At 37.8% G+C, this 23,430-nt stretch overlaps 1 protein-coding gene across 10 annotated transcripts in view; it reads left to right on the forward strand.

Annotated features, from left to right (window-relative positions):
- Nucleotides 1–23,430, forward strand: part of CSNK1G3 (casein kinase 1 gamma 3) — a 103,487-nt gene that overhangs the window by 55,361 nt on the left and 24,696 nt on the right. For 8 of the 10 annotated variants that reach the window (XM_042933958.1, XM_042933964.1, XM_042933978.1 and 5 more), the window contains 5 exons: nt 2,083–2,231; nt 3,788–4,022; nt 19,195–19,280; nt 19,405–19,489; nt 21,808–21,956. In XM_042933958.1, the coding sequence (XP_042789892.1) occupies nt 2,083–2,231; nt 3,788–4,022; nt 19,195–19,280; nt 19,405–19,489; nt 21,808–21,956 (704 nt within the window). The remainder of the gene's footprint in view (nt 1–2,082; nt 2,232–3,787; nt 4,023–19,194; nt 19,281–19,404; nt 19,490–21,807; nt 21,957–23,430) is intronic. The other 2 variants (XM_042933984.1, XM_042933996.1) reach the window with 1 other exon arrangement.

The raw sequence follows: 23,430 nt of genomic DNA on the forward strand, positions 1-23,430 counted from the left end.
GAAAGGTTGAATTTTATTATTGGTAACAAATAGGAATGAGTAGTTATTTCACTTTTTCTTTCTTTAAAAAAAAATTTTTTTTTTAATGTTTATTTTTGAGAGAGAGAGTCAGAGCACGAACACAAGCAGGGGAGACATGGGAGAGAGAGGGAGACGTGGAATCCGAAGCAGTCTCCAGGCTCTGAGCTGTCAGCACAGAGCCCAATGCGGGGCTCAAACCCACCGACTGTGAGATCATGACCTGAGCTGAAGTCCCATGCTCAACTGACTGAGCCACCCAGGCGCCCCTATTTCACTTTTTCTTAAAATAGGAGACTCTGTTTCCTAGAATGTCTGTCTGTCTGTCTTTCTTCCTTCCTTCCTTCCTTCCTTCCTTCCTTCCTTCCTTCCTTTTGTTCGTCCTTCCTTCCTTCCTTCCTTCCTTTCGTTCTTTCTTTCTTTCCTCTTTTTTTTTTTTTTAACTTCATTGCACTGTTAAATGCAAGAGGTAAAAGTGAACATCTTTGTCTTACTCTCAGTCACAAATGGAAAGCATTCAGTCTTTCACCATCAAATATGATGGTAGCTGAGAGTTTCTCTTAGATGTCCTTTACCAGGTGGAGGAAGTTACCTTCTGTTCCAGATTCGCAGATGCTTTCTCCATCTCTATTAAGATGATGACTGGTTTTTCGTATTTATTCTGTTACTCTGATGAGTTACGTTGGTGGATTTTGGAATGTTCACCTCAACTTGCGTCCCTGGGCTAAATTATCCTTGATCATGGTGTCTTGTCCACTCTTAATCCCTAATGTTTCTCCTAGTCCCACAGGGATGTATTGGATGTTCAGTAAGCATTTGTTGAATTAAGACAGTGAGATTTCTTACATGATTTTCTATTCTTGGAAACCTTTGAACACATTTGAATAAATCAGTCATTTAATAAACCAAAATATATTGCTACCTTATTGAGCGATCATTTCACAACAACTTCAATTAGTAGGAGTGTAGGTGATGACTCAGAATGAAGTCAAAAAGCTCTTTGACAGTCCTTTCATTGAAGAGCTTCAGAACATGTTTATTTTTACATTCCGTATATAGTCCTAACAAGCTTGATGATCTGGTTCTCTTGCCTCCTACAGATCAGAAGCAACAAGCCAGAGCGTAGGAGATACTAGAGATTGCTAAATTAAGAGTATAAAGATTAACAACTGTCAGTGGCAGAGAGGGGAAAAAAGGCATTGTAGGAATAATTTTAAAAGCTTAGTAGCTGGGAACTCTTCATGTCTTAATTGCGGTTCCAGGCTCTTAACAGCATAATAAAAGCAGCGTAGAGCATAATAAAAGTAGCATTTTCGAGTTGGAATACACTTCAGTGAGCTTCTCATTGACTATTTCTGAACTTGCTTTCTGCTTTTACAACATGTGAGGGGTAGATCTGACACATGCATCTGGGACTGGCTCTGGCAAGAGTGGCTTACACCAAAATAGTGATTCCCAGTGGCAAAGGGAAATTTGTAAGTTGGGTGGGTGTGTGTGTGCGTCCCCCTAGTGGGACCTTAATCACCTCACCTTTGTCACATAACATAACCTGATCATGAGAGTGAAATCCGGGGTCTCACCCCCACTCACAAGGAGGGAATCAGCTGGGGTGGGTGCACCCGAGGTTGAGGATCCTGGCGGGTGAGCCCAGTGTGATGCTTGCCTCAGGGTTATTAAAGAGAGCAGTCTCTTCTGTGTTAAAATAAAAATTGAATCTTTCCTATGTGACAGGCATTTCTCTAGGCCCTGGAAACATGAGGCTAAGACGCGCAGCCCCGCCCCCGTGTCTGGTGCGGTGTTGGAGACCCACAGTGGAGCACTGTGTGTAATGTAATGAGCTGCAGTAGAGGTGTAACCAGGCTACACAGTGAACGTCCAGGAGAAGGTGCAGTGAGGGAGAACATTGGCTCGGGAAGAGTTAAGTGTGCGAATGGAAAAAATGAACACGTTGCTGCAGTTCTTGAAGACACAGAGAATGCTTAAAACTGCTCGTTGATTTTCCAGGAAGGGCAGTTTGGGATTCAGGATGAGGAAACAATTAAAATCCTTCTTCTTTCCCCCCAGATGGTATACCTCAAGTTTACTATTTTGGCCCGTGTGGTAAATACAACGCCATGGTGCTCGAACTGCTCGGACCTAGTTTGGAAGATTTGTTTGACCTGTGTGACAGGACGTTTTCTCTGAAGACGGTTCTCATGATCGCTATCCAGCTGGTAAGGCAAGCAGGAGGCTCTGAGGCTGATTGAACTGCCGTGCGGTTCGTTTGGTCCCACGTTTATGTTGAAAGTTTAAAGTCTGTTCTCTTTACAGAACGCGTGACCTCATGAAGTTTCTGCTTTTCCTCCCATTGTCTTTTTAGGATGCAAATAACTTAAAATAACTGAGCCAAGTGTATTTTATTTGGGTGGAAGAATTAATATGTTAACTGCTTTCAGATCAGAATGCTGAGCTTGAGAATGGTTTCCAGCCCTCTTTTCATGTCACTGATGAGTGCTTAGAAAAGAGAGCCCTCGGAAACAGGGTTTATAATGTTAGTCATAAATTCTAATGGCCTAGAAAAGAAGAAACAATGGAAAGTCTTATAAATTATTGAAATCTCAGGGAGCCTATGGGAAAACAGCTTAAGAGGATGATTTAAGGTAGTTTTGAAATCAACTCCAGTAGTATGTTCCAGAAATCTCAAAATGGTTTTCCTCCATTGACTCATTAATTTATCCTATGGTACTGTTCACATATGTACTTAAAGCTATTTATGCAACAATGTTTGTCATAAAATGGGAAACAACCCAAATGGAGAGAAATAATAGGATTAGTTGAGTAAATTATTCATAGCCATAAAGTAGTACCCAGCCATTAAAAAGTGTGTATTAAAAGAATGTCTTATAACCTGGAAAATGCTCGTAATATATCATTAATGAAAAGTGTAGGTCATACAATATTGTATACCGTGATCCAGAGTTTGTTAACAATCTAAAATGGCCTAAGTGGCTATATGTTTACATTGTGTTGTCGACCATTATTATCACTAAATGAAGCAATTTTATTTTCTTATTTATGATGTCCTATTTTGTGACAGTTTGTAGTATATTACTATATTATGTGAATATCACATATAGTATGTATACATTCACTATATACTATATATCGTATATAATATATACTATATTATGTGAATGTATACTGTATAATCATTAGAGTGGTATCCCAGAGTTTTCTGGTTTCAAGATCTTTTAAAATGTTTAATACCTAAGGAAAGACACGAGTAAGTTATAAAAAAAGAAGAAAGATATCCCAAAGGGTACTGTGTTGTTTTCATTTAACAGTTTAGACTCTAAGTTTCTTTAATATAACTGTAAAAGTTGCTTGGTGATTGAAATAATTGGTAAGAACAAATTGCAACTTTATGAATATGTCTGTTTATACGTCTCAGTTCAAGAGTTAGTAAAGCTTTTTGATTGTCTGAGGTGGCATCATCTGTAAGCGCTGACTGAATCAGGCTTACCAATATGAAAGGCATTCATGAAATTCAAATACTTGATTTATAAGTGATCATAGTAATACTGAAAGCAAAGACTTTTAGGCATAACTGGATATATATTTGAGAAACTGTAGACTGATACCATGTTATTTGTAATGGGTTGAAACAATTTCTGATTTTTATGTTGTTTTCATTATAAGAATTTCATCTTGTGTCTATCATGCTTTTTTATGCTAGTCAAAGCCTAAAATAAAACATTCTTTCTTTTTGTTGTTGTTTTTGTGAATCAAGATTTCTCGCATGGAATATGTCCATTCAAAGAACTTGATATACAGAGATGTAAAACCTGAGAACTTCTTAATAGGACGACCAGGAAACAAAACCCAGCAAGTTATTCATATTATAGATTTTGGTTTGGCAAAGGAATATATCGATCCAGAGACAAAGAAACACATACCATACAGAGAACACAAGAGCCTTACAGGAACAGCTAGATATATGAGCATAAACACACATTTAGGAAAAGGTATGTGTACCTTTTGTAAGTATGGAATTTGAATTCAGTGCCTATGCAAACAGTGCGAGTTTTTATTTGTTATTATGGTTCAGTTTTGGGGGGCTTACGCTTGCTTCTGTTGTAATTTTTATTTATCCCGTCTAGCTAGAGTTTATATTTAATAAAACTCTTTTAAAGTAAGGTGCCCTAGAGTAAATGAACGGCAAATTTCTTATTTTACTGTGTCTGTTTTTTATATGACAACTCGAAATGTTCAACTTTGATACATTTTAGGTTGATGCATTTGATAATTTTTGTTAAAGAATATGAAAGAATCCTTAACTGTGGCTGAATTTAGTGTGTGAAGATTCTTGATTGAGACTGTGGCTCTCTGATAACAGCTAGCCAGGGAGACATGGCATCCTGCCCAGTACGTTTAATGCTAGAAGTACATACCTTAGTGGTTTTCTTCAGTGTAGAAACTATATGACTTCGGGCAAATTATTTAACTTTTTTGAAGGGAGTTCCTTATTAATAGAAAGGATAAACTAAGATCAATCTCACAGAGTTCTTAAAGGCTTTTTTTTTTTTTTTCCCTGTCCAGAATCCAGTTCAGGACCACACATTTCATCTACTTGTCACATCTCTCTAGTCTGTTTTTATTTAGAACACTCCCTTGCTTTTCTTTGCGGTTCACGGCCTTCATATTTCTGTGGAGTACATACAGGGTATTTTATAAGCTGTCCTCAATTTGAGTTTGATCATTTCTTCATGACCATATTTGGATATGCATTTGTCGCACAAATACACAAGCGCTGGGTTGTCAGTGCATCGTGTCAGGAGGCATGTGATGTCACTTGGTTGCAAGTAGTTTTGGTCACTTGCTTAGGGTACTGTCTGCTAAGTTCTTCTACCTACCAGTTTCCTATTTTCCCTTTGTAATTAAAAATAATTTGTAAGCAGATTTTTGAGATGATGTAAATGTAAGTATGTTGTTCCCATTAAATTCTACCCACTGGATTTAGTATCCGTTGATGATTTTCTAATTTATCATTCCTTGTGCATTCATTGGTTGATAATCTAATGTAAGCAAAAGCTTTTACTTCTTTTCCCGTTTATTCACTTATGTCAGTGTGGACTCATGGACTCCTAGCGTACTGACAGCAGTATAGTACCTTACTGTCAGTATTTATTTTGATACTCATACTGTCCCACATTTGGCCACTGGTTGTTCCATCTGGCTGACTGCTCTGTCTTTGTGGCTTGTTCTCACGACTCTTTGAGAACTTCTTTACTTTCTGGTGCAATGAGTTATTGTAGATTTACCTTGTAGTTTCTGTGCTCTAGCCCAGAAACAGACATTTCTCCGAGTAGCTCTGGAGCTCCTTTTATTGGGTAATGTTAGGTAGAAACCAAGATTTGGGCACTGGGTATACTCATTGCTACTGTTGTGTTATTGCTGGCCCCGTTGGTGGCGGAACTGAGAAATGCACGTGTGTACATGAATCACATGTACGCACAGATACACACATGCACATATGCCTGCACACGTATGTGCATCTATGCATCTATTAATGCCTATCTAATAAGAATCTTGAGTTTATATTGATAGTTTTAATTTCATTCCAACACCACAAAGTAGTGTCCCCCTTTTCCACATTTGTTATTGCCTTCTCTTGTCTGTATTTTTCTGTCTTCTGGGCCGACAGGGAGAAATCTGGCTACCACTTCTCTCTTTACTCATTTTTGGAAGCCTACTACGATCCTCAGAATCTAGTTTCAGAATTGGTAACTGATAACAGTATGTCAAGCAAGCTTACCAAAATTAACAGTATTTGTACTTAATTTACTGAAAAGTTCGTTAAAAAATTTTTTTTTAACATTTATTTATTTTTGAGAGGTACAGAGAGAGAGAGCAAGAGAGCACCAGTTGAGGAGGAGAAGAGGGAGAGAGGGAGACATAGAATCTGGAGCAGGCTCCAGGCGCTGAGCTGTCAGCACAGAGCCTGACATGGGGCTCAAACCCACTGTGAGACCATGACCTGAGCCGAAGTGGGACGCTTATGAGCCACCCAAGTGCCCCCAAAAGTTCATTTCTTAAATTGAAATTTACATTGAATTAAGTTTATAACATTTGAGTGTATGATTTGTAGTTTTTGACATACGTACACACCTACATAAGCCCCAACTCTGTCAAGATTTAGAACATATCATCATCTCATAGACTTCATTCTTGCTCTTCCCCCACCGTCTCCCAAAGCAGCCATTGCTGTGATTTCTATCATTAATCTAGCATAGTTTTGTTTTTTTTTTTTTTTAAGTTTTAGTGTTTTGGTTTTTTTAGTTTTTTAGTTTATTTATTTATTTTGAGAGAGACAGAGCACAAGTGGGGGAAGGGCAGAGTGAGAGGGAGAGAATCCCAACTAGGCTTCCCACTGACAGTGGAGCGCCTTATGTAGGTTTCAAACTCACAAAACTGTGAGATCATGACCTGAGCCGAAATCAAGAGTCACTGACTGAGCAACTGACTATGCGCCCCTTTCATCCATTAATTTTGCTGATTCTGTTGCTTCATATATATGGAATTATCTGGCTTCTTTTGCTCAGTATAAGGTTAGGGTTTGTTTTTCAAGTATCAGTAATTTGTTTCTTTTTAAGGCTAAATAGTATTCCATTGCATTAATATACCATAAATTATTCTAATGTTGATACACATTTTGATTATTAGCAGGTGTTTACTATTATGAATTTTTAAATCTTTCAGTGGACATATGTTTTCAGTTCTTTTGGGCAAATACTAAGGTTGGAATTACTGTGTCATGTGGTGGGTATTGTTTAACTTCATAGGAAAGTGCCAGTCAGTACTCCAAAGCATTCATGCCATTTTCTGTTTCCACCAGCAGTAAATGAGAGTTCTGTTTGTTTCATAGTATTGACAGCTTTTTGGTGTTAGCCTTCTTTTTCCTTCTAGCCATTGGAGTAGATATGTGGTGGCATTTTGTTTTGCTTGACTTATGATTCTGAGCACTGTTTCTTGTGCTTGCTTGTTGGCCATTTGCTTATCTTCTTTTGTGATGTGTGCCATTTTATTGTTGATTTGTAGGAATTCTGTAATATTCTGGATATTCATTCTTTCCCAAATATATGTACTGTGAAGAGATTCTTCTGGTCTGTGGCTTGCCTGCTCGTTTTCTTAATGGTGTCAGTAGATGTGCCCAAGTTGTGAATATTTGTGTGGTCAGTTATTTACCAGTTTTTTGTTTTAGGATTGCTACTGTTTGAATCCTAAGAAATCTTTGTCCCCGTGAGATGCAGACATTTATGTTTTCTTCTACCATTGAGAATATATTTTTGGATGATGTGAGTTAGAGGCTGAGGTTCTTTTTCTGATGTCATATTCTTTCCCATTGAGTTACTTCTTTGCCTTTCTAAAAAAATCAGTTCTGGGTTATGTTTTTGGTAGTTTATTTTTAAGTCTTACAAACCATGGTCAGTTTTCATATCAGAGGGAGACTTAATTCTCTGCTTTTATTTTACTTATTTATTTATTTTTAAATGTTGATTTATTTCTGAGACAGAGAGAGACAGAGCATGAGTGGGGGAGGGGCAGAGAGAGAGGGAGACCCAGAATTCAAAGCAGGCTCCAGGCTCGAACTGTCAGCACAGAGCCCGACAAGGGGCTCGAACTCACAAACCACGAGATCATGACCTGAGCCGGTCAGTCGCTCAAGCGACTGAGCCACCCAGGTGCCCCAATTCTCTGCTTTTAGATTGCATTGCTGACATCTCACTCACAAGGAAGAACAGACAAACGTAAACCAGTCAGTACTTACCCGGCATCACTGCCCACATGTACCCTAAAGACCTACTTTTTGTACAAGACCTTAGGAGTCATCTGACCCAGCCTTCAACTCATGGTCGTAGCTTCTTCTCTATCCATTCTTCCCAGACTTATCTGCTGTTTACTGCATGTCCCTGCTTCTTCCTCTCAGTCAGAACAAGTAGCACTTGGAATTTTCCCTGACAGCCTCCTGATAGGAGAGCCATGGTATTTTTTTGTCTTCAGGTGTCTGAAATGCCTGAAAAATGTAAATTTGTCTTTCTTTAAGAAAAGTTTCATGGATCTAAAATTATAAAGCACACGTTGCATTCAGGTGGTATTTGGGGGAGGGGTTGCCTTTCAATAGCAAACTTTTACGATAGATTTAAAATAAGATTGAGGAGATACACAACTTTCAGGATTGTGTTTGATGTTACAGTCAGGCACACCTGTATGTATATGAGCTGTGTCTGTGAGAGATTTTCATTTTGTGGTAGTTTCTAACAGCCTATTTTATAACAACTAACAAAGGTTCACCACCATTTTATTGTGAGACATGAAGTCACAACTTCCTTATGGCCCGATGTTTTTTTATCTGAACAATGGTAAATGTAACAGCCTTCTATTTGTAGAAATGGCCAAGTGAATCTGATATGTTTGTCCTTGTTAGGAGAAGCCTTCAGAGCTTGGGAAATGGCATTTAACTATTGTAGTCATCTCTTTTTCCTCCTTTTTCAGGAAGAAAACATAAACAAAATATTTCTCGGGCAGGTACTGCAAAGAACAAAAGCTTTAATCTTAAACTTACTTTATCCCATTTGTAAAAGCCCTGCTTCCAGTCTCGATGTAGAACTTGGAAGTAGATGGGCAATGTTAATAGTGAGAAGATTTGTTTGCCAGGTTATGTGAGTTCCTGTTTTTTAAGAAATTAAGAGTAAGCTAAAGTCATGTGAGTTTAAGTGCTGAAGAGTTAAAGCATTTTATAAGTGAGATGGCAGTGAACACGGACTTAGTCGTGTGTGGCGTTTAGAGCACTTGGCTTTGTGAGGAGTCATGAGTAGATAAAAAAGAAAAAGTGGTGAAAATGTGACCTTTTAGTGGCGATTTTTAATTTGTGTATATATAATTGCTGTCTTTCCTACTCTGCCTGGACTTTGGTGATTACATTTAAAGCCTTCTTATTCATTGCTTTATTCTTGTGTATTTAAGGACTTTGTACACACAGGAGCGTTTCGAAATAGAGAATTTGGTCAGACGAACATTTGCGCAGATTTATAAGTATTTTTCCTTTGTGGAGATCAGTGCACTGTTCCAGGTTTAAAAAGGAAAAAGGCGGAAGAAGAGTGTAACATCACATTGTGGAATTTTAGCCTCTTTGTTCCTGTGGTATAGATCTTTTGATCTTAACTGGGTGATTAATATTCGGAAGGCACAGATGTAGTGATTCTCTTGTGTACCTTCTCATACCTTCTTAAGTCCTTGTTTTGGATGCAATCTCACTAAAGCTGTGTGTGACCTGACTTTCTTTGGTCGCCTCTTGTGGAAGCCTTCTTTACCATTTTCATGTCGAATTGTTATTTTAAATTGTGTCTGCTCACGGTCTCCTTTTTAATATCTTTCCAAAGACTTTTTTTTTTTTTTTTTTTTTTGTCAAATGCTTTGAACCTCATTTCATAATCTTCCTTTGGATCACTCTCTTTTCCCTTCATGAAAAGGCAGCTTTTGTGGAAGTCATTTGAAATTAAGTAAATACCCTGCATTTCTCTTTAGTAGGTAGCATTAGAATTGTCTTGTTTTCAAAATTATTATGGAGTATTCATTAATAAAGAGACTAGGATTTGAGGAATAAACTTCAGTTGCTTTGCAAGTGTTAATCTGTGCTCTGTAGAAGAATTAACATTTCAAGCCACTACGTGGTAAGCTCTCTGAATAAGAGCGAAGGGATCACAGAATTTATGGTTTTACAAAAATGCCTTCTTTCTGTGTTGTCATCTTAGGATGTGATTCATTTAATTTCTAGGTTAATTGCCCAAATTCCTGAAGACAGCTCTTTTAGCCTCCCAAATAGCTTTTTCGCAGTTTAGAAACATGTATTTACGTTTTATAATTATGTTTTAACAGTTTAAAAATGTATTGCACAATCCCTTGCTTTCTGAAGCATGATGAGCATAATTTACATTCTCTGGGTGATTCAGCATCATAATTTTTGCATGATTACTATTATATAGTGATGACCTCAAGTTTAGTGGAGGAATGTTAGGACGTATACCTTGAACTAAATAAGTGTAGAGAAAATGCGTTTAAATAGTAGTGTTTTTTTTTTTTTTAAACAGATGTTACTTTTTTTGAACAGTTATTATTTTTTTTTTAAGAGCAGTTTTTGATTCATACCAAAATTAGGCAGAAGGTACACAGGTATTCCTTATATTTCCTGCCCACACACATGCAGCGCTGTCCCCACTATCAACATTCCCCACTAGAGTGGTACATTTGTTATAATTGTTGAACCTGCATTGACACATCCTTATCATCGAGAGTCCATAGTTTACTTTGGGATTTCCTCTTGGTATTGTACGTTCTACGAGTTTGGATAAATTACAATTTTTTTTTTTTAATGTTTGTATTTATTTTTGAGACAGAGACAGAGCCTGAGCAGGGGAGAGGCAGAGAGAGAGGGAGACACAGAATCCGAAGCAGGCTCCAGGCTCTGAGCTGTCAGCACAGAGCCCGACCCAGGGCTTGAACCCGTGAACCGCGAGATCATGACCTGAGCTGAAGTCGGATGCTCAACTGACTAAGCCACCCAAGTGCCCCTGGATAAATTTATAATGACATGTGTCTACCATTATAGTATTATACAGAAGAGTTCCACTTCCCTAGGCATCCTCTATACCTAATATCTTTCCTTCCCCACCAACCCCTCCCTCCCTCCAAACCCCTGGCAACCACTGGTCTTTTTATTTATTGTCTCCATGGTTTTACCTATTCCAGATACCATATAGTCAGAGTTAAGCAATATGTAGCCATTTCAGACTGGCTTCTTTTACTTAGTAATATGCTATGCTTTTAAGGGTTCTGCATGTTTTTCCCTGGCTTGATAGCTCATTTCCTTTTAGTGCTGAATAATATTCCATTGTCTGGATCCTCCATAGTTTATCCACTCATATACTGAAGGATATCTTGGTTGCCTGTAAGTTTGGCATTTATGAGTAAAGGTGCTGTAAACATCCATGTGCAGGTTTTTGTGGGACCTAAGCTTTCAACTCTCTGGATAAACCCCAAGGAGCTCAGTCCTGCATCATATGTCGAGAATATGTTGTAAGGCACCCCCACACTGTCTTCCGAACTGGCCATACCGTTCTGCGCTCCTACCACCGATGAATGGGAGTTCCTGTGGGTCCACATTCTTGCCAGCGCTTGGTATTGTTAGTGTTAGACATTTCCACCATCCTAACGGGTTCCTGGGATGAGCTCCTATGTGGAAAAGGGCTTTTCCCCTCCACAATACCAAGGAATTCTCAGCCACCAGTAGCATGTCTGAGAATTCAACTTAATACTGGCACTATTTATGTGGAGAAAGCATCAGATCCCAAGGTTGAGGATTCTGTCCTGTAAGACTGCTCCCCTCCCCCTCTTCGGGACTCCAGTTTCAAGCTCTGGGCTATTACTGGTGCTTCTGACTGATCAGCTACAGATTAGAGGTTCTAGCTACCTCCTCCTTAAGTTCAATTTATTTGCTAGAATGGTTTCATAGATTCACATTTATCAGTTTATTGTAGGATATGATAAAGGATACAAATGAACAGTCAGATGAAGAGCTATGGACAGTGAAATCCCAAACAAAGGAGCTTCTGTCCCTAAGGGGCTTGGGCCTGGCTTGGTGGCACATGGGAGTGTTCTGGTTCCCCAAGTGTGGAAGCCCTCCCAAAAGGACCAAAAAGCTGCCCTCCTGGGTTTTTATGGGGGCTTCATTACATAGTCAGGATTCACTAAGTCCATGGCCATTGGTTGATTCAGTCTCCAGCCTCTCCTCACTCCCTGGTGGTTGGGGGGTACAACTAAAAGTTCCAAACCTCAATAATCATGTATGGCCTTCCTGGCAATCAGCCCCTGACCTTGGGTGGGTCCAAAATTTACCTTCATTAATAATAAGACACCCATTTCACCTTTCTGGTTCTGAAGTGTTTTCAGGAGCTATGGATGAAGACCACATATACCTGAGAAATATATTTTGGTTATCTGAGTGACGAAATATATATTTCTTGTAAATCATTATTTCAAGTAGTGTTATCTCATTGTCGTTTTAATTTGTGTTTCCTGATGACATATGATGTGTATGTACCATCTTTTCATGTGCTTATTTGTCATCGATATATCTTCCTTGGTGAGGTGTTTTTGAAGGTCTTTGATCCATTTTTAATCAGGTTGTTTGTTTTTATTATTTTTGATTTTAAGAATTCTTTGTATATTTTGGGTAACAGTGCTTTATGAGACGTATCTTTTGCAAATGTTTTCTCCCAGTCTGTAGCTTATCTTTTTATTCTCCTGAAAGTGGCTTTAGCAGAGCAGAAGTTTTAGTTTTAATGAAGTCCACTTCACCAGTTATTTCTTTCATGAACATGCCTGTGCTTTCATATCTAAAGAGTCATTTCCAAACTCACAGTCATCTAGATTTTCTCCTACATTATATTCTAGGAATTTTATAACTTTTCATTTGACAGGTCTTTGATCCAGTTGTGTTACTTTTGTGGAGGGTGTAAGATCTGTGGCTAGATTTATTTTTTTTATATATCGATATCCAATTGTTCTAGTACTGTTTGTTGGGAAAAAAAAAAAAAAAACAAAACAAACCTTTCCTCCCTTCTGTTGCCTTTGCTCAACTGTCAAAGATGAGTTGACAGTATTTACATGGGTCTGTCTTTGGACTGTCTTTTCTCTTCATTGATCTGTTTGTTCACAAATACTGCATTGTGTTGATGACTGTAGCTTTATAGTTAGTCTGAGGGTAGTGTATTTTTTAATAGGGTTTTTTTTTTTTTGGTATTCAGATGTCTTTTAGCCTAGTATTTTTTATCATGGGTAGTGCACCTATTGCTGGTGGTACTTTGCTGTTCCCTTCTTTTGATTTGCTTCTTTTGATAGCCAAACTCACTGGATTTTATCCAATTACGAGAACTGGATTTGAAGAAGACTTCTTCAGGAATTGCATGCATGTGCTGGGTCCTGTTGCTCAGGAAACTTTGTTTTTTGCTAGATTAGGTATCTGGACTGGTGAGTTGTTACTGCACATTGTCTTATATATTTGTGTCTTTTCTTTTCCTGAATAGGTTCGTATTTTCATTTAACAGTACAACCATTTTAATTATGTAATCTCGCAAAAACGTTAATGAGCTCCATGAATCTTGAGGAAGAAGAGTATTTATTTATTTATTTTTTGGTGGGGTACTGGGGGAAAAGTAATTTTTAACTGTTTAGGAGGAAATATAAAGTGAAACTTTTACTTGTTTCTTTTTTTTTTTTACTTGCTTTAAAAAATGTGAACAGGGTGTATATAATAAGGGCCAAATTACCTTGGGAGTTTTTTTTTTCCCCATGAAACAGAACTGTTGAAGGTCTGAAAAGGTATTCTTTAGTTACTGTGTTTCCAAGATGAAGCCTTCCCTATGACTTATTACTCACTATGTGGTGAAATTTACTTCCTGACTAGTCAGTGGATGAAAGAACACAAGGAAAGAATTAGGAGGAGAAGGAGCATTTCAGACTGAGTTTCAGTAGTGGTTAATTTTACTAGCTTGTTTTTATGGCTTGAGTTTTTAAATACTGTGTAGGTTTTGAGACTAATACTGTTCTTTGAGACAGTCATATAGGCAAGATCTAATCATCATGGCTTGTTGACACCGGTAACTAAAACTTCCAACTTTGGATGGAATTTAGAGGGAAGTGCTTTTTATATTGAGTTCTTCTCCTTAACAAAGAACACACTACTCTAGGGGTCAGTATTTACGATCATTTGGTCTTTTAAACTGCATGCTATATAATATGCAGGTCTTGCCTATGTATTGATAAATTTTCCCCTACATGTTTCACATTTGTTGGTGCTGCTGAAAATGGTATTGCTTTTTAAATTTGTTTTCCAGTTGCTCATTGCATGCATAGAAATACATTTGATTTTTATATATTGACCTTGTATCCTGTAACCTTGGTAGAACTCATGCACTAGTTCTGATAGAGTTTTTTAGGGGTAGATTATTTAGGATTTTCCACATATACAATTATATGGTCTGCAGAGAAAACTGGTTTTACTTCTTCATTTCCAATCTGATTTGAATCCAGATTCAATCCAGTCTGAATACCTTTTAATATTTTTTCTAGCTTTTCTGTACCAACAAGAACTTCCAGTACAACACCGAATAGATAATGTGAGAGTGAGCATCCTTGTTTTGTTCCTAATTATAAGGTTGCCTTTCCCCATGTAAGAATTATGTTAGTTGTAGGTTTTTCATGCAAGTCCGTTGTCAGAATGAAGTTTTTTTTCTATTTCTTGTTTAACAAGTGTTCTTATCATAAATGCATGTTGTGTTTTAATAAGTAGTTTTTCTCTATCTTTTGAGGTGATCTTATGATTTGTATCTTTTATTAATAAGGTGAATTATATCAGTGGGGTTTTGAATGTTAAACCAACCTTAACTTCATAAGATGAACCCTACTTAGTCATGATGCATTATCTTCTTAAGGATTTTGTGTCTGTGTTGAGGAACATTTCTTGTATTTTCCTTTGCTTGTATTACCTTTGACTGGTAATATCATGAAGGAAATAAGAGTTTGTGTAGAGTTGGTATTATTCCTTAACTGCTTAATATAATTCACCAGTGATGCCATCTGGACCTTTGGTTATATTTTGGGAAGATTTGAAATTATAAATTAAATTTCTTTAATTGGCATAGAGCCGTTCACATCTTCTTTGTAACTTGTAGCTTTTACAATACTTGTCCATTTCTTCTAAGTTGTATGGAGCTGTTCACATCTTCTGTGTAACTTGTAGCTTTTAAGATACTTGTCCATTTCTTCTAAGTTGTTGAATTTATTGGCATAATGTTAGCTCATAATATTCTTTCATCATTTGTTTAGTGTGTGTAGGGTCTGGCCTGATGACCCTTTGTTCCTCCTGATACTAGTAATTTGTATTTTCTTTTAGGTTAGTGATAGGATCAGTTTTATTGAACGTTTCAGATAATCAGCTTTTGATTTTGATGGTTTTCTCAGTTGATAGTCTGTTTTGTCATCACGGTTTCCTCATTTATCATTATTTTTTCCCTTTTTTTTTTTTTTTTGGTGTTATTGGCCCAGACATAGGTAAATGAGTCAGAATACAGAGTCCTGAAATGGACCCCTACATAGAGGTCAGTTGATATTTGAGAAGGTGCAAAAGTAATTCAAGGGGAAAGGAAAGTATTGTAAAGAAATTGCATGGTAATAACTAGATATCAGTATTGAAAAAAAAATGAATTTAACCCCTTTTACCCCACAGTGAACAAAAAGAAGAAAAATGACTTCAAATGAATCACAGATTTAGATCCAAAACTGTAAAATTTCTTTAAGAAAAAATAGGAGAAAGTCTTTGTGACCTTAGACTAGTCAGAGACTCTCAGATAGGATACAAAAAGCTCCAACAAGAGGCACCTGTGTGGCTCAGTCGGTTAAGCAGCCGACTTTGGCTCAGGTCATAATCTCACAGTTCATGAATTCAAGCCCCACTGTCTGTCTCTCTCAAAAATAAAGGAATATTTAAAATTTTTTTTTTAATTTTTTTTTTTTTAACATTTACTTATTTTTGAGACAGAGAGAGACAGAGCATGAACGGGGGAGGGGCAGAGAGAGAGGGAGACACAGAATCGGAAGCAGGCTCCAGGCTCTGAGCCATCAGCCCAGAGCCTGACGCGGGGCTCGTACTCACGGACCTCGAGATCGTGACCTGAACTGAAGTCGGACGCTCAACCGGCTGAGCCACCCAGGCGCCCCTAAAATTTTTTTTAAAAGCATAAACAAACACAACCACAAAAGCCCTGATAAATTGGGCTTTGTCAAAGTGTGAACTTGAAAGCAAGCTATAATTTGGGAGAAAATGTTTGCAAAACTTGTTGTATGAGAACAACTTGTATCCAGAATACACAAACAACTCTTAACTTTCTGACAAGACAAACAGTACAATTAAAAAAAGTGAGTAAAATATTTAAATATTCACTTCACAAAAAAAGATGTATGAATAAGCAGTAACACATGAAATAGTGTTCAAAAACATTAGTCACCAGTGAAATTCAAATTAAATCACAGAGTGCTAACCCCTCACAGCCACTAGCATGGCTAAAATATAAAAGAGTGGCCATGCTAAGTGTGGGATGGGCACTTACACGACTGGAATTCTCTTAGGTTGTTGGTGGAAACAGAAAATGGCACAACCCCTTTGGAAACAGTGTATTCGTGTCTCATAACGTGAAAATTACACTTTTCCATATGAAGCAATAATCCTCCTCCTAAAAATTTACACAAGGGAAGTGGAAACAAGAATGTTCATAAAAGCTTTACTCACAAAACCCCCACCTGGAAGTTATTCATGGTCCATCGGTAGGTGACTATATACATATATTGTGATATATTACTCAGCAGTAAAAAGTAATGAACCACCAGTGCGTGCAAAACATAAAAACATGATGTTGAGTGAAAGAATTCGGGCCCAAGGATCCATACTATATGATGCTGTTCATATGAAGTTCTATAAAGAAATCACATTTAGTGTAGGCTCCCAGAAGCAGGTTAGTGGTGGTTTGGAGACAGGGGAAGGGGAGAGTAACAGGCAGGGGGGCATAAGGGAACTTCTTAGAGTGCTGGAAATACTTCTTGATTGTGGTGGCTCGTGTGTGTGTGTGTGTGTGTGTGTGAGTGTGTGTATGTGTCGTTAACATTTTTTAAATGGATCCTTATAATGGGTGCATTTTATTATATGGAGATTATGCTTCAATCAAGGAAGTTTCATTTTTAGTGCTTATCAAATCTGGCTGTATTTCAGAATCACCTGCTAAGTCCTTTCAAAATGCACATATTCTTCTAGCTCCTGTCTTAGCCCAGGAATCAGACTCCATCGAGAGGCCTTGCTCACCTGAGGTTTTTAAAAGTTTCAGAGGTGATTCTGATTCTCATTGGGACTTTAGAAGTAAACTTTTTCCTTTGCATGACTCTTTATTATTAAGGTTCCCAGGATCTAATAAGGTGAAATTGTATATAAAAAATATATTTGGTTTTTTTTCCATGTTATTCACATCCCCACTTTTATTAAAGGCTACAAAGAGACCTTAAGTCTCTTTTACTTATTTTGAAAGTTTTCTATTTTTAATAGCTTATGCTTACATTGTTACAATAGAAAATACCAGCAAAAAAGAAAAACTAGCCATTATACCAAAATTTGAGTATACAAAATGGAAGGTGAAATGTCCTGTGTCATCCTCCAATCTTATAGCCCTGATTGCTAACGATTTGATGCATATTCTTCTAGATATCTTCCTTTACTTCTAGGAGAGGGACACATAACTAGTATTATGTCTTTTCAAATATTCATTTTTATATTTAAAAATTTTTAAGGTTTATTTTTGAGAGAGAGAGGTGGCGGGGGGGAGGGGTAGAGAGAGAGAGGGAGACACAGAATCCGAAGCAGGCTCCAGGCTCTGAGCTGACAGCACAGAGCCCCACGCGGGGCTCAGATCCACGAACCGCGAGATCATGGCCTGAGCTGAAGTCATATGCTTAACCGACTGAGCCATCCAGGCGCCCCTTTTCATTTGTTTATATCTAAATAGTATGCTCTGTGGCAGCCATTATACAGAGTCCTGAGGACAGTGAGCCAAAAGACATCTGCCATCCTATAACCTCCTGTTTGGTGGGAGGATAGATATTGACTAAAAAATGACGCAACATATATACACAAACTGTAGGAAGTGTTACAGAAGACAGTTATAGAGTGGGATTGCATAGTAGAAATGATAACCTGTTCAGAGTCATGCTTTGAAAAGTTTTCTTTTTCAAAACCACTGCTTAGATAGTATGATGATTACTCATTTGGATAAAACATCTTACCTATGAACATCCTTTTAGAATTAAACTACCGTTTTTGCCTCTTACTGTTAGAGTTTTTATATTATTTTTTTAAAGCTTATTTATTTTGAAGGAGAGAGACAGAGCAACCACGAGCAGGGGAGGGGCAGAGAGAGGGGGAGAGATTATCTCAAGCAGGCACCGAACTTTGAGCACAGAGCTAGACTGAGGGCTCAAACTCAAACGGAGATCATCCATGACCTGAGCCCAAATCCACAGTCGGATGCTTAACCGACTGAGCCACCCAGGCGCTCCTGTGTTTTTTTAAAATAGCAAGAAATTGGGGCGCCTGGGTGGCTCAGTCGGTTGAGCGTCCGACTTCAGCTCAGGTCACAATCTCGCGGTCCGTGAGTTCGAGCCCCGCGTCAGGCTCTGGGCTGATGGCTCAGAGCCTGGAGCCTGCTTCCGATTCTGTGTCTCCCTCTCTCTCTGCCCCTCCCCAGTTCATGCTCTGTCTCTCTCTGTCTCAAAAATAAAATAAACGTTAAAAAAAAATTAAAAAATAAATAAAATAGCAAGAAATCTTCATTATGTAACTTCAGTGACAAAAAATTTCACTCAGCAGATAATCATAAGTACCGTTCTGAATCTTCATCTGTAATTGTCACTCAGTTATGTGCTGTACCACATTTTGTTGCTAAAACGACAGTAGCAATTTGAAAATGGCAGTTTGTTCAAAGCAGCACATTTTTGGTGGTGGCAGAGGGGTTATTAATGTTGATATGTGTCAAACACGGGTGCTTTAAAAAGTATATTGCACAAAATCCTAATTGCACTTAATATTAATGGGAGAGTGTATAGGATGGGTGTTTTATGCTCCTATAAGTTCAGGAAGTGCAGGGTTACATTTTATCTTTAGGTTTTTCCAGACCTTTTAATATGTTACATCCTGGGTCTTTAGGATAGAGCTACAATACACAGTGACCCTGTATTTGACCATGGAACCCTTTCTGCCTTGCTATATACTTCTTGGGATAGATATCTAAGGAGAGAAATGAATGCCCAGTAGAGTCTTTAGAAAACAAGAATTGTAGGGCCATGTTTTAAAGATGCACAGGAATTGTAATGTTAAAAACATTGTTTAACCGGACGTGATTGGTTGCTTAAAAGCACTAGATCTCTTATATTTATATACTGAACTCTGGGAATTAATTTGTATGTAACAAAAGAATCAGTTCTCCATTCTTGCATCCTTAACTGGGAATAGAAAGTGAAATTGATGTTTCTCTTACATTTCAGAACAAAGTAGAAGAGATGACTTAGAAGCTTTAGGTCATATGTTCATGTATTTTCTGAGGGGCAGTCTTCCTTGGCAAGGTTTAAAGGTAATTGTTTTTGTGTTTCCTTTTGAATTTAATAAATTGGTGCTGTGTTAAGCTTCTGTCCTGCAAGTGGTTAATTTTAAAATTACCACCTTGCCAAGATTTTTTTTTTTTCTTTGTGTTTCAGGCTGACACATTAAAAGAGAGGTATCAGAAAATTGGAGATACAAAACGAGCCACACCAATAGAAGTACTGTGTGAAAATTTTCCAGGTAATGAATGATGCCACACTGACACATGTGCTTCTATGCAGAAAACCAGAGCGGTTAATTTTATTGCTCAAGTTTATAAATACTTTTTCTTCATACTCAGATGAGTTCACAGTAGGACTTAAAAGATGTCACCATTTGATGCATAGACCACAGGGTCAGTTTTTAAATTGCTTTATTAAGATGGTATTAATAATAGAAGAAAGTCCCATCTTTTAATAGTGTTGACCGGTATCAGCCAAAATATCACTGACATACTTTTACTAAGTTAAAATATTTGCTGAGAAATGCCAACTGTAAAGTTTTGGCGTACTTGGCTAGTCACTTGAGTCTCCGTGCCATGCTCAAAGGGGGGTGTGATTTAGTTTTCGAAGTACATTAAAATCTTACCAACCTTTCTACTCTTAGGCTAATGTTACCTGGGGGGATGGGGATGTGAAAATAGTTTTATTTTCGTGTAGATTCTTGACAGTTCCGATTAAGCCAACCGAAATTCACTTGAGATTCCTGAATCAATCAAGGAATACGAATAATGTGTTACTAATGAATTAAGCAAAATGTGACCCAAACGTGAAGATAAAAGACTGAGTTCACAGCCCGCTTCCATATTCACAGGCTCTCCTGCACAGGGCTGGCCTTCTGGTGGTAGTCGTAGCAGCCACGTAATCTCAGGTAGCCCTTCCTCAAGTTTGCTTATATCGTTCTCAGACAGCTAACTTTAATTTCGTGTTTTTCTCCTTTGCTGTAACATCTAGAACTAGTAGGTTAAAAACAAAATACGGGTTGACCCTAGCAGTATAGGCGTAAGCAGATTGGCCGTGTGTTATTGGGAATTTCTGTACAGGCTTCCGCAGGAAAAAATGGGGTGTCAAAGTAAGTTAACCTGGTGTAATTAGCTGGAAGGTAATGCTGAGAGTCACCCTGTGAGGGCGGTCCTTGCTGGGTTCCGCTCTCACCTCCCATTGGGCTGGGCGTCATCCTGTTCTTACCGGATCTGCACTGGATCAGAAAAGCACCCAGGAGTAACTTTCCATCTGTTACTACAGTGAATTTCTGTATCCTGATGGTGAAACCCTGTTTTACTAATTGCTCACCATTTTACCTCTTCACTTTTCATGGCTTACAAATACATGTCTCTAAAACATTTGGGAATTACAACGGCATGGAGAGATTTATGTATTACCAAAATAATTGTTAGATGACCAGAAATCCAAAGAAGAATTAAACTATGTTTCTGTGTTCTATTTCTGAGATCTCTTAGCTTTGTTTGGCTAGGTCAGTTGGTTAGAATTCTGTACATAGCCCATGTTCAGAATTTGAATCCTCTCTGGGTCGTTTAGTGTATGTGACTAAAAGAAATCCAGCAAGGTAGTGCAGATACTTTCATATATAAACCAATTCCTACCACTATTTTCTTTTTTCTTTTCGTTTTGTTTTGTTTCTTTTCTTTTGCTTTCTTTCCCTTTCCTTTCCTTTCCTTTCCTTTCCTTTCTTTTTTCTTTTCTTTTCTCTTCTCTTCTCTTCTCTTCTCTTCTCTTCTCTTCTCTTCTCTTCTCTTCTCTTCTCTTCTCTTCAGCTTACTTAATATAATTGTTTGAACTGAATGACTGAAATGCCCAAGGCTTTCTTTGCTTTGAATCCCTTCATCCAGTTGACAAGTTAAATGTTCAGCTTCTCAGAACTTACATTTTTCCATAATATTTTTTCCTACCAGTATTTTAAATAAATTAGCTGAGTAATGTGCTTGTGTTTAGATAATGATACGTTATTTTATTTAAAAAAATTTTTTTTTAACGTTCATTTATTTTTTTTGAGACAGAGACAGAGCATGAACGGGGGAGGGTCAGAGAGAGAGGGAGACACAGAATCTGAAACAGGCTCCAGGCTCTGAGCTGTCAGCACAGAGCCCGATGCGGGACTCGAACTCACGGACCGCGAGATCATGACCTGAGCCGAAGTCGGCTGCTTAACCGACTGAGCCACCCAGGCGCCCCAAAATAATGATACGTTATTTTTAATTCAACCTTTAGTACAAGGTTTCTCTTCAAACTAACAATGTAAGATAAAAAATTTAGCCCTTCCTAATAAAATGAAGCAAATGTATTTGTTAAATGAAACCTCTCGTTTTTCTTTTGACTGTATGTTTTTCTTGCCTTCTCTTCTTTTTAACTTCATTTTGATTAAATTCCTAAAATTTGAAATTGCGTTAGAATGTTGTTACTGTTTTCGTGTTTTTATAACACTGTGCTTTTAGATATGATATTGTATTATCAATAAGTACATAGACAGGTGTGATCAGAATAATTTTTATTCCTTTCCAGAAGAAATGGCAACGTATCTTCGTTATGTAAGAAGGCTAGATTTTTTTGAAAAACCAGATTATGACTACCTAAGAAAACTTTTTACTGACTTATTTGATCGAAAAGGATATATGTTTGATTATGAATATGACTGGATTGGTAAACAGTTGGTGAGTACTTTATTCCTATATAGTGAAGGATTATTTGTAGTACTTCATTTTCCACAGTACAGTTTTTTCAGTGAAAAGAGTTGAGTACAAATACCTTTTTTTAAAAAGATTCATTTTAATGGACATTTTAAGTAGCCCCATACTAAAATTATTCCTTGAATTTTACAAAAAGCCCACATTAGGACTCCTTACTTTTTGTTTTTATTTACTTATTTTTTTCAAAGTTTATGTATTTATTTTCTGAGAGAGAAAGAGAGAGAGAGAGAGCGAGCACAAGCCGGGGAGGGGCAGAGAGAGGAGAGAGAGAGAATCCCAAGCAGCATCTGGGCTGTCAGTGCAGAGCCCAATGAGGGGCTTGAACCCACAAACTGTAGAATGACCATTTGAGGCCAAACCAAGAGCTGTACGCATAACCGACTGAGCCACCCATGAGCCCCTGGACTCCTTGCTTTTTAAAGTAATGAGTTACTTTGCACTTTTCATTCCTGATTTAGTTCTTTAAATTTTTTTTTAATGTTTATTTATTTTTGAGAGAAAGACAGAGCATGAGTGGGGGAGGGGCAGAGAGAGAGAGAGGCGGGGGGGAGGGAGACACAGAATCCGAAACAGGCTCCAGGCTCCAAGCTGTCAGCACAGAGCCTGACGCGGGGCTTGAACTCGCAAACTGCGAGTTCATGACCTGAAGAGGAGTCGGACGCTTAACCCTGGGCCACCCAGGCATCCTGTCATTCCTGATTTAGTTCTTAATATGAAATATATATTTTTTTGCATAATATCCCATTATTTTAAAAGATCTGTTATACATTTTGCTTATTTCAGCCATTTCTCAAAACATTTGTAATTTAAATTTGTAAGTTCTAGCTATATTAGCAGTTTTAGGCTATGTCTTGAAATAGATACTTAAAAATTGGAGTGTGTTTTGTGTTTTTAAATCTGTTCTAAGTTTTTATAACTTAAGAAAATTTATCTTGGTTATAACTAGGATTGGTGATCACTTATAAAGGGACTTGCCATTAAATTCTTTATTTTACTTATTTGTCTTAATTTTATTATTATTATTTTTTATTTTGAAGAGAGAGTGCACGAATGGGGAGAGGGGCAGATGGAAGGGGAGAGAGAGAGAGCGGGTCTCAAGCAGGCTCCATGCACAGTGTGGAGCCTGAGGCAGGGCTCAATCCCACAACCCTGGGATCATGACCTGGGCCCAAATTCAGAACTGGCCGCTCAACCGAATGAGGCACCCAGGTGCCCCTAAATGTTTTCTTTGAAGAGGCATCTTTTAAAATACTTATTCTCACCAGTTTTTTTTTTTTTTTTTAATAAGTATGAGTGTCATACAAGATTTTCTTTACTTGTGGCTCACTGTTAGTGAATTTTTATCCGTATTTGGAACTACCAAACTCTCAGATTCACATGTTTTTGAACAATGGCTTATTTAAGTGTCTAATCTATATTTTTCTTTAATCCAAAGTGA

Source organism: Panthera leo, chromosome A1 (genome assembly GCF_018350215.1).
Source record: "Panthera leo isolate Ple1 chromosome A1, P.leo_Ple1_pat1.1, whole genome shotgun sequence".
Classification (NCBI taxonomy): Eukaryota; Metazoa; Chordata; class Mammalia; order Carnivora; family Felidae; genus Panthera; species Panthera leo.